Source organism: Hippocampus comes, unplaced genomic scaffold (genome assembly GCF_001891065.2).
Source record: "Hippocampus comes isolate QL1 unplaced genomic scaffold, H_comes_QL1_v1.1 scaffold397, whole genome shotgun sequence".
Taxonomy (NCBI): Eukaryota; Metazoa; Chordata; class Actinopteri; order Syngnathiformes; family Syngnathidae; genus Hippocampus; species Hippocampus comes.
The window spans coordinates 135847-146427 of NW_017804968.1; the positions used below are offsets into that span (position 1 = coordinate 135847).

The following is a 10581-nucleotide window of genomic DNA, read 5'->3' on the forward strand; positions in this document are numbered from 1 at the left end:
ATACGGTGGTATCGCGACTTTATTCAGTAACTCCATCTAGTTGTGGAGGAATTTTTTTTGTGGTAATTTATTCGATAAAAAATAATGTAAAACTGGTTTTATAAAATGTAATTGCTGTAAACAGTAAAAAAAAGCAACTCCATTTAGTTGTGTAGGAATTTTTTTTTTGTAATTTATCAAAAAAAAATATAAAACTCGTTTTATAAAATGTAATTGCTGTAAACAGTAAAAAAAAGCAAATCCATTTAGTTGTAGGAATTTTTTTGGAATTTATTGGAAAAAAAAAACATAAAACTGGTTTTATAAAATGTAATTGCTGTAAACAGTAAAAAAAAAAGCAATTCCATTTAGTTGTGTCAGAATTTTTTTTGTAATTTATTCGAAAAAAAAAACCCAATATAAAACTGGTTTTATAAAATGTAATTGCTGTAAACAGTAAAAAAAAAAAAAGCAACTCATTTAGTTGTGTAGGAATTTTTTTGTGGTAATTTATTCGATAAAAAATAATGTAAAACTGGTTTTATAAAACGTAATTGCTGTAAACAGTAAAAAAAAAGCAACTCATTTAGTTGTGTAGGAAGTTTTTTTCTAATTTATTCGAAAAAAAAACCCAATATAAAACTGGTTTTATAAAACATAATTGCTGTAAACAGTAAAAAAAAAAAGCAACTCATTTAGTTTTGTCGGAATTTTTTTTGAATTTATTCGAAAAAAAAAAACAATATAAAACTGGTTTTATAAAATGTAATTGCTGTAAACAGTAAAAAAAAGCAACTCCATTTAGTAAAAAAAAAGAAAAATGCTGGGTTGTTTTCCTATCTACACTGTTCACATTTGAGTGGGCACGGTACCAAATCGGGTCCAGTGGTCGGCTCTGGAAGGCCTTCCGTGCGATTAAAAACGGGGTTCACTGTACACCGGTTGCTCGCAAAGAATCTCCGCGACGTTGTTTGGGGTTGTACAGTTTCAACATCCCCCCCCCCCCCAGGAGTTTGTTTTTGGGGGAAGTCCTGCAAGAGTGCAGGCGCCACCGCCTACGGCTCTGTTTCTGGAGCTCGGGCAGGAAGTGGGCTTTCACGCACCCTCCACCGATCCCACTCGCCTGTGGGTTCCCAAAACAGGACAGACGGGTCACTATGCCTGCCGCAAGTCCGCTTGGCGTCAACCCACGAGTGCACCACGAGCATCGCTGGTTTGGGGTAAGGGGTTGCAGACCAGCGTCCCAAAACTTAGCCGGCGTAGATGTGAGTAGCTTGATGATGCAAACGGCGGACCTCGCCCCCCCCTGCTGCTGGGATGCCCTCGATATCTGACGCCCGATCTCATCTAACACGTTGTTGTTTTGGCCCCGCGTAGGACAAGCCGTTTGATAAAAAGAGGCAAGGAACAGACAAAAAAAAAAAACATTTCTTATTCACCTGCTCATCTTTGGTGAGTCGCGTTTTGTTGTGGATGTCCGACGAGATCAAGTTGAACCGATGCTTCTCGGCCAGCAAGCGCAGAAGGATGACGACTGTGCGGCTGCCGCATTTGCCCACGCGGTTGTACACCACCTGACTTGGGAATGGGAGCACCTAGGGAACACACACGCACGCACGCACGCACGTAAGCCAGCAAGCATGTTTATCGAGTTTGCAGCGCATCCCACCGAGAGCGCATTGCTCGGAAATGTAGACGGGCGATTGCCGTTCGTGACGCACCGCTTAAGCGGCCATGACTCAGTGACTCAACAGAATGAAAATAATTGAACCCAAGTGTCAGCTAAGCAGAAGTACGGGGGAAGATTTAGTCACGTTTCGGTCAATGATCTTGTTTTTCTTGTGAAATACCGCTGAAGGAAATGTAAAGAGGAAGAGTTCCGCAAATTGACAGGATGTGAGTCAAGGATTCGGAAGAGATGTAACAATTCTATTAAAAAAAAAAACAAACTTGGAGGAGTTTAAAAAAATAACTTGATAAAGATCTCAAAACATAGTTTGGGTACCGGACTTAAAAAGCGTGTTCCTTTTATCTCCTTTTCCTGATGGGAAGAGGAATGCAGGTAGTGATGGGTTCTTGTTAACATTCCCAGTCTGGAATTGTAATAATGTTGTCCTAAGAGAGGGGGTGGCGGGGAGAGTGTGTGTGGGGGGGCGTGATTCCATGTGTCCCACAGTCAACCCACTCCGAACCAATTTCCAATTTTTCCTTTCGACGCAGAAAACTCCGTTTTAGAAATGAGATTTATTAACTCATGTCAGAATGATTTTTCAATGAAATTATTCAATCGAAACACATTCGCCGCCGGTCCCTTTTCAAAGCTCAACTGACTTTGGGGCATATTTGGTTGGACAGTACAGTATTCTCTTAACGTAGGATGAGAAGAAATATTATTTTTTAGAACACACCAGGCCATAAATTGGATCGCGGACGATTTACCGGGCGATTGCTGGCACCAATGCAACACTCTGGTGCTGCAGACACATTTAATTTGCATCAACACACACACACACACACACACACACACACACACACACACACACACACACACACACACACACACACACACACACACACACACACACAGACGCTCTGAGCTGAATTTTGGTCGCCGAACTGTGAACGAGTTCCAAACGGAATCTTTTGCCAGATGAGAAGCCCGCGAGAGCAACAACGGGAAGCGAAACGGCGAAGGCGACGCGCGATGAGGAAGAGCGCGGCCGTGACGTCACGCCAAGTCTCGCTTCTTGTTTGTGGTTTTGACTGGCACGCGAGGATGAAACGAAATTGCCTCCCGCGCGGGAACAAGGTGTGAATGTGCGTGCGCCGCTCTGTGTGTGGTATTGGGCCAAGGGATGAAGGGCATGCACGCATCCCCCCCCCACACACACACACACACACACACACACACACACACACACACACACACACACACACACACACACAAAAAAGCGATTCACAGGTTGTGTCACAAGTTCACACACGTTTCTGTCAAGCGTGTTGCTTCACTTCGAACTTGTCGCGACGGAGTCGGCCAAACGATAATTCAAAGCGCAACGTGAGCGCGCAGGACGTGCCGAACGTTTAAGTTGAGTGCGGTTCATGGCCCGTTTCCTAATTTATCATCTTCCAGACAGTCACGTTAGCCGGCGAACGTCGCATTCACCACCTCCAGGGCATTTTATCAACGCCCTGGCTCAAAATGACTACTGATGTTTTGCTCGTATTGTGGCGCGCGCGTGTGTGTGTGTGTGTGTGTGTCGAAGTATGCGTGCATGCAGATGTGCAGGCGCTAACGGTAAATGTGGCCAAAGATTATAACTTTGACATGACAGTTTGGAGCGCCATGCAAAAATGAGAGCGTAGAGAAAAACCACGCGACGCTAAGAATAACATCCGCACGGAGAAGCAGGCACGACAAGAACGCACGCCCACCTTTGGTTTTTACTCGCGTTTGAAAATATGACTTTTTTTTTTTTTGAGGGGACGTCCTTTGAAGAAAAAAAAAAAAGGATTCTGTGTCTGGTCATGATCTGATGTTGTGGAGGGAAGATATTCAAGTGTTGTGTTTTCTGACTTTGTCGCAACGCTTTGCCGTTAAGCGGTGCTGAAACAAACCCAAAAAAAAAGTTAGCTGGTTTGACGAACATTGGTGTAGTTTATGTAATTGGAATTTAGTCGCACAAAATCGGTGAAGCTAGCTAGTCTTTGAAGGACACCTGGAAATGGCCAGAGGGACTTCAAAATGGCCGCTTCAGACCAAAATGGCAGACTTGCTGTGTCTTCTTTTGTGTTTTAAAGGAACATTTTAATAAAATACTCCACCGCTGGTATTGTTCTATTACATATTTGTTAACCCAACAACACAAATGTTCTCCGAGATAAAAAATTTACAAGATTTGGAGGATTGGAAAATCTTCATCAGAGCAATTTATTGGGGCCGAAGAAAAATAAAACAATGACAAGAACGCCGTCACTTAGCATCATTTGAAATAAAAACGGCCAACTGTTTTTTGCTGTGACAAAGCGCTCAAAGTTTTATTTATGACACATTTTATTAAGTTACCGCGGTTGTGTTTGATGTGCTAATCGTAGCCTTCCGAGATGTCCGAGCCATTAAATGCGAATCCATCAATGACACTTGAATGTGTCTTGTTGTGGCTGAGAAGTAAATCAAATCTTCCACGGACGTAAGAACAACAAACTTCATGTCTGAAAAATGATGCCAAAACTTTGCGTGAGCGTGTGTATCGTGGAAATGTGTGCGGCACCGAGAAGAGGTCACGTCGAGGAAATGGCGAGCGTGTCTGTCAGAGCTGTAACACTGCAAGCTGGAGATTGAGGTAAGGTGGGGAAAAAAAAAAGACCTGTTACGTAATCCCCCCTTTTTTTTTTCTCCCAGCAATCAACTTCCTGGAAGTGTCCAGCGGCCTTCTGACTTTCACTTTCTTGGGAGTGCAAAACATTGCATCACATATTCAGAAATATTCAGTGGGCAAACTGGTCTTTTTTTTTTTTTTTTTGGCTTGGCAGTTATGTCGGCTGCTTTAATTAAAAAAAAAAGGGGACTCACCCTTGCAACAGGAGGTCCGTGGTCATCCTCGTATGTCGACGACCCTGCAAAGAGAACACAAAAACACCACGTTAAATTGCGCCGGTGTCAAGTGAAAAAACACGGACGCTAAAGTATCAACAATTTTTTTGTCTTGATCCAGAAAGACAAACCTTTTTTTTTTTGCTATCAAGAGAACATTGATTCTCGTTAGCATGCCCATGCTAACGTTTTTTTTCTTTTTTTTTTTTTTTTCTGTAAGAAGGTGCCCCTCATGGAGCGCCAGCGGCCGAGCATGTACACGCAGCTGCTGGATACAAAAGACCGGCAGGGGGGGAGGGGGCGGGGGGGGGGGGGGGCACCCTGAACTGGTTCCAGCCAATCGCAGGGCACACAGAGACGAACAACCATCCGCGCTAACACTCACACCTCGGGACAATTTTGAGTGTTCAATCAGCCTGCCATGCATGATTTTTGAACGTGGGAGGAAACCGGAATACCCGGAGAAAACCCACACAGTCATGGGGAAGACATGCAAAGTGCCTTTTTTAAAATTTTTTAAATAGCAAGAGTGAAAAATATGTTGTCACTGTCCAATCGAAACATGCCGACCAAATTGGTGCTTATTTATGAATACATTTGTAGACACCATTTTTTTTTTAACTAAATAAATAGAACTTTTCATTGGACCGCGACGCTGCGTTTTGTTCCATCTCCAAGCGCTCCTCCCAACGGGAGGATCACATACAGTTGATCAGTGCAAAGATGCTCAGTGTGGGAACAACTGAGCTCTTTCAAGGCTTTTTCATCACCGCCTCTGAATGGAGGCGCTGACTTCAGCCAGCTGCCTTTTCTTGTGGCCACAAACAACACTCGTCTCTCTGTTTTCTTTACTTTTCTTCTTTTTTTTTTTTTTTTTTTTTTTTTTGGAACGTCCAGGTGCTGGTTGCGGCCCAGAGGGACGGCGCGAGGTAGTGAGGGAGACAAGTTGGCAAGCGGGCAAGGGAATCAAGCTGCGAGGAGAGGAAATATTACATAAGAGAACAATCTCACTGTGTTTCTCAAAGGAGATACGCATCCACACACTTGCTGTACACACAGCCAAGGTTCCGCCCATTTGGCACCTCACGTGAGCATCTTTGAAGCGATAGCAACATGAGTGCCAGTCGTGGTGCGCGCTATGTGGTATAATTTCACCGAGGTTAACGACCCAGATGGATTTTCAGCCAATCCCGCCCAGCCCTGACAGTGACCTTTTTGATTTATTAGCGGCTCTTTGAGGTTGGCCTGGTGACAGGAACACACTGTTTGTTATGTTAACGTCATGCGAACAACAGTCAGCCTACTCCGTACAGGCTGTCGATGAGCGGTGGGATGGGGGTGGGGGTTGTCGTAACGACGGATCACTTTCTGGAGTAATTTATGGTTGGGTGGAGCAGCCGGGACATTGCTGACATTATTAGCGGGAGTGCAGTCATTGCTGTTTTTTTTTTTTTTAGACAGTGGCGTTAATGAAATGAAACATACACCATGAATGTTAATTCAAAAAGTTCGTGAGATATTAAGTTTACCTGGATCAGGAGAAAAGATTTTTGTCCATAACGCACCTCTAGTCTACATTTATATTCTTGGCACATGATTTAAAACTAGCAGTGGGTGAGCACAGATATCTTAAAATTTTGTGCATCATAAATTCTAGTGGTATCGGTACATAGTATCGGTATCGGCGTATACTCAATCAAGAATGAATACTCGTACTGGTAACCGCTCTGAAAAAGTGCTGTTGAACGTCCCTACTTGAAACCGAAAAATAAATTAAGTACTTGATAGAAATGAAATCTTTAACACATCTGTGACCATTTTCTATACGATAAGGCCTATATCCATAAAGCAAAACCGATAGATAAATACGAAACAATTGACATTGAATGTCGAAATGAATCAGTTGCAACTACGCATGGTCTTAAAAAAAAAATATATATATATATATATATATATATATATATATATTTATGACTCGTCACCTGATTCCAACTCAATTTGACCGCGTGGGATTCAACAAAGGTCTCAGAACTTCCGAGTGCTGCGAACACAATTTTTTTGGGGGTTTTTTTTTCCCCCCGTGTGGTTATCATCTGTAATGACACCGGGGTCAAAGGTCAAGAGGGGAAATGGCTGCAAGGCTCAGCGGCGTGCTGATTCAAATTCCGGCCCGTTTCCTGGTTATCACCCAGCAACTAATGAAGACAGATTGAGCCAATTAGTATCTTTTTTTAAGGGGGGAGGGGAAACAAGTCAAACATAAACATATTTGTGTGCGCGTGTGTGAGTCAGGAAGTGACTGATGGCCGAGCTAAGTGGAATGTGGCAGCGCGCAGGCACGTAGCTAAAAGCCTAATTGGATTATTGGGTCACAAGATCTGTGGCTTTGCTTCTGGCCCGCAACTGCTCGGCCCAATTAGCATCGCTATCAATACAGCCACATAAACCACCGCAGCTCATTAAAAAAAAAAAACAACAGTAGAGCACATCATTTTTAAACCAGCCGTTAAATTTGATTATGATCGCTGTGTGGGAGTTTTCAAGGCTCCTGATCTAATCGAACTAATTTATTAGGTTCCGATACTATGACACCGATACCACTTTCCAGCGAGTTTCAAAAACATGCAGTCCAAGGTAATGTTAGTTATGACATGGCGCTCATCTATAAGCGATATAACTAGATTACAGCCAATCGCGCGTGGAGCCAATCCGACCTCTTCCTCCGGTCGCTGGAATGCTACGCTAGGCTACGCCGCGGAACCGTAAACGTCTATGACAGCGACGCAGGAATGGTAGATGATGAGCGTGATGAAGCCAAGCGGACTCGCAAGGTCACTGGGCTGCTGCCCTGGAATGTTCCGGTTGTGTCCAAGCCGATTACAGGTTCTCCGGCGAGTGTCAACGTCAGGCCCTTCTCAACTTTCACCACATGCCGCTGTCTGGAGATTGTGTGTGCTCCCTTTTTAAGACAGACAGACATGTGTGGAAGGTCTTTTTTGCGGGGGGATTTTGGAGAACTCTTTTTATAGAGGAAATGATAGCTTCCACGAATATTCTTGCTACAATGATATAAGGTGTCTCCTAGTGCACGCTAGCCACCATCTAGTACTTCACATTGTTAATGCAGGCCTACCAAACTTGATTCAATACTCATTTTGCTCTCTTTTTTGCTCAAAATGGGGTGTCAATCATTCAAACTGACCAGAGGTAGGAAGCAAGAAGCTAGCAAACAATGGGAACATTTGTAGTCTCGTTGACCTCATAGAAATAATTAGTGAAAATGTGAGTCAATTTGTTTTTAATTTTATTGTATAAAAACCAAACAACAGTGCATATCTCCAGATTGATTACAAGTGATCAAACCCTGTTCCTTTTCACTCCTAACAGCGACGCGGGCACCCGCGGCGGCTCCTCTTGTTGTCTGTTGTCTGTTTAAGAGAGAGGAAATTTCATCTGTGCACATTTGACAATAAAGTTGTACTTGATACTTGATAATGAGTAAAGGATATTATGCAATAAAACGCTGTCGCTACAGTATATAGGCGATCGAATAGCTTTGTATACCTTCACTCTTGTAAACTTAGAAACCCGGCCAGATGCTTTTCGTAAACGTTTAGGCCACAATTGACACCATATGCAAACACACGAGTTATACACAGGCATGTATGTTTGTGTGTTGCCACCCCACCCATTGATTAGGTGTGTCGGAGGAGCAACCGCAAAACTCCATCCATCTCCCTAATTACAGAACAGTCACGGGCCATGCCGACTCTTTCCCACTCTGCATCACCACGCTGTCATGTCAAGGGAAATAAAAATTAGATACAATTAAAACACGCCGCGCCGTCACTTCTGTTTTTGCAGGTGCTGAAGACCACAATGTCGAACTGAGACGATGCTTTCTATTTATTTCGGGGACATGGTTTGCGACCACTGAAACGGACCACCGAGCATAGTCGTAAAATCCAACATATGGGAATCCCAAAATAAAACTCCCGTTTATGGAACGCAGTCCCCCCCAAGGCTGGTTGAGTTGAAGGAGTTTACATCCACCGTATAGCATTTGTGTCCTAAGATTGCCCTCACACGTCAAAGCAAAAAAAATCACCAAAAAAAAAAAAAAAAAATCAGAGCGACGGCTCACATTTACTCTTTCACGGTTACTCCCGTTGACGTCTTATGTTATCAGGTTATAGGGTGCACGACAGTGTTAAAAAAAAAATACTCATATACTGTTCTGCCAGTCTGAAAAGTAGTCACAACCCTAATTGCACGCTAACGTTTGGCTACATTCGTGTTTCAAGCCATCGGTGGGGCGGGAAAAGTCGCTTTCGCTCAGTCCTTTTGATTTCTTCAAATTCAAAGCTGTCGCCAAGTCATGCAAAGAGGATAAAACCAAGGGAAGTGTGAGGAAAGCACACAATAGTAGTCACTGATGGTCGAACCCGTTGCTGCACTTACTGTGCATGCATGAGGACGAGAAACCACCGCGGTCTTGTTCTGACAAGTAGCGTCGTCGTAAAAATGACGGGGGGATCAATTGGTTAAAAAGCAAAACAATACACCGAGTCATTTTTGAGACCGTCCGTCAACCAAAATGCGCTTCACATGCTGGGAACTTGAAGAATGAACTTCATTAGCGATGTAGGGGGGAGGGGGCAGAATTCCTCCTCAGTCGGTCACGGGACACATGTCAGGAAGTTGCCGCGAAAACACAGGGGAGACCGACGGGAGAAATCGTGTTATCATATGGATTTGTGAGCTGACGTCAGCGCGAGATTATTTTACTGGCAGCTTCCTCAGTGGCTTGACATTCCTGGCTGAGCGCTAAATAAGACATTCTCTCAATTTATATGGATGGGAAGTGTCACTTGAAGTAGCGTGAAAGATGAGTAACGAGTCTTAAATCACATCAAAATGCGGTTAGCATCCCGAGCATCTCATTTGCTTAGCGTGTAGTCTAGACGAGCACATACAAAAGCTACTGGAAAAAAATACATAGTTTACCCAAGACACACCTAAGGACGAAAAAAAACCCCAAAATTACGAGACCACTGCAAAATTATATTATAGTCTCTTTGGTTTTGATATTTATTGTTTTACGATTGAGTAAAAGTCACACTTTGGGGGTGGGGGGTCATTCTATAAACTACGGACAACATAGCTTCACAAATCCAAACACGTGTTGTCATTAATCTCTGCTATCGACGTCTATAAATAGCAACCGGAGTCAAATCGTGTACGAATGTGGTGGCCAAAGCATTGAAAAGTCGGAAACGTTTTGGCCCCTCACATTCGAGCAGAGAAGAGTTTGTACGGCATATGTGGAGCAGAAGTTGACAGAGCGAATGGCGAACGGCATGGAAAAAAAAAAAAAAAAAACACATTCAACGGACCGGCATAGAAATATGATTAAGACTACAATACTACGAAACACCCACACACAATTAGATGTGAAGCAATAAAAAAAAAATTGTGTTGCATTTTTTGACGATTGTTTTGCAATTTTTGATTGTTAACCCGTTCAAGCACAAATAATGATAACCTGATAAGCTGTCCACTGGAGATTTTACACACATTTTCTCCTCCCATATTAAGGACTATTATTATTATTATTATTATTATTATGATTGACATAGTGTGGCGGCCGCCTGTCGACTGCAAGGAACTCGGTAGCTCGCGCGGCGCTGCTGTTCCGGTTGGCAAACGGAGCTCGGCAGTAAACAAGACAGCCTGTGAACTGGGATCCTTCCAATCACTGGTGAGCGACTGGGACCTACTGGTGTCGCAAAACCGAGTTAAATCGGCTATTTTTGTGCCTGCGGCCACTCCGTCAACAATGACGGAAGACAAAAAGGGGAAGAAATGGGAGAAAACAATGAGGGGAAAATCTGAGCGGCCAGATGATGAAAAATGGCAGAGGATAAAGGAGCAACGCGACACATTGCTATGATGGAATGCAATGACGGCAGTGGAAGGAGGAGGAGGCGGCGGGGAAGGGGGGTGGG

At 43.6% G+C, this 10581-nt stretch overlaps 1 protein-coding gene across 1 annotated transcript in view; it reads right to left on the reverse strand.

Moving 5' to 3' along the window:
• Positions 1-10581, reverse strand: part of LOC109528024 (uronyl 2-sulfotransferase) — a 34364-nt gene that overhangs the window by 8905 nt on the left and 14878 nt on the right. Inside the window, exons 2-3 of the mRNA XM_019890295.1 lie at positions 4553-4596; positions 1419-1574 (exon numbers count right to left, since the gene is read on the reverse strand). Of these exons, the coding sequence (XP_019745854.1) occupies positions 1419-1574; positions 4553-4596 (200 nt within the window). The remainder of the gene's footprint in view (positions 1-1418; positions 1575-4552; positions 4597-10581) is intronic.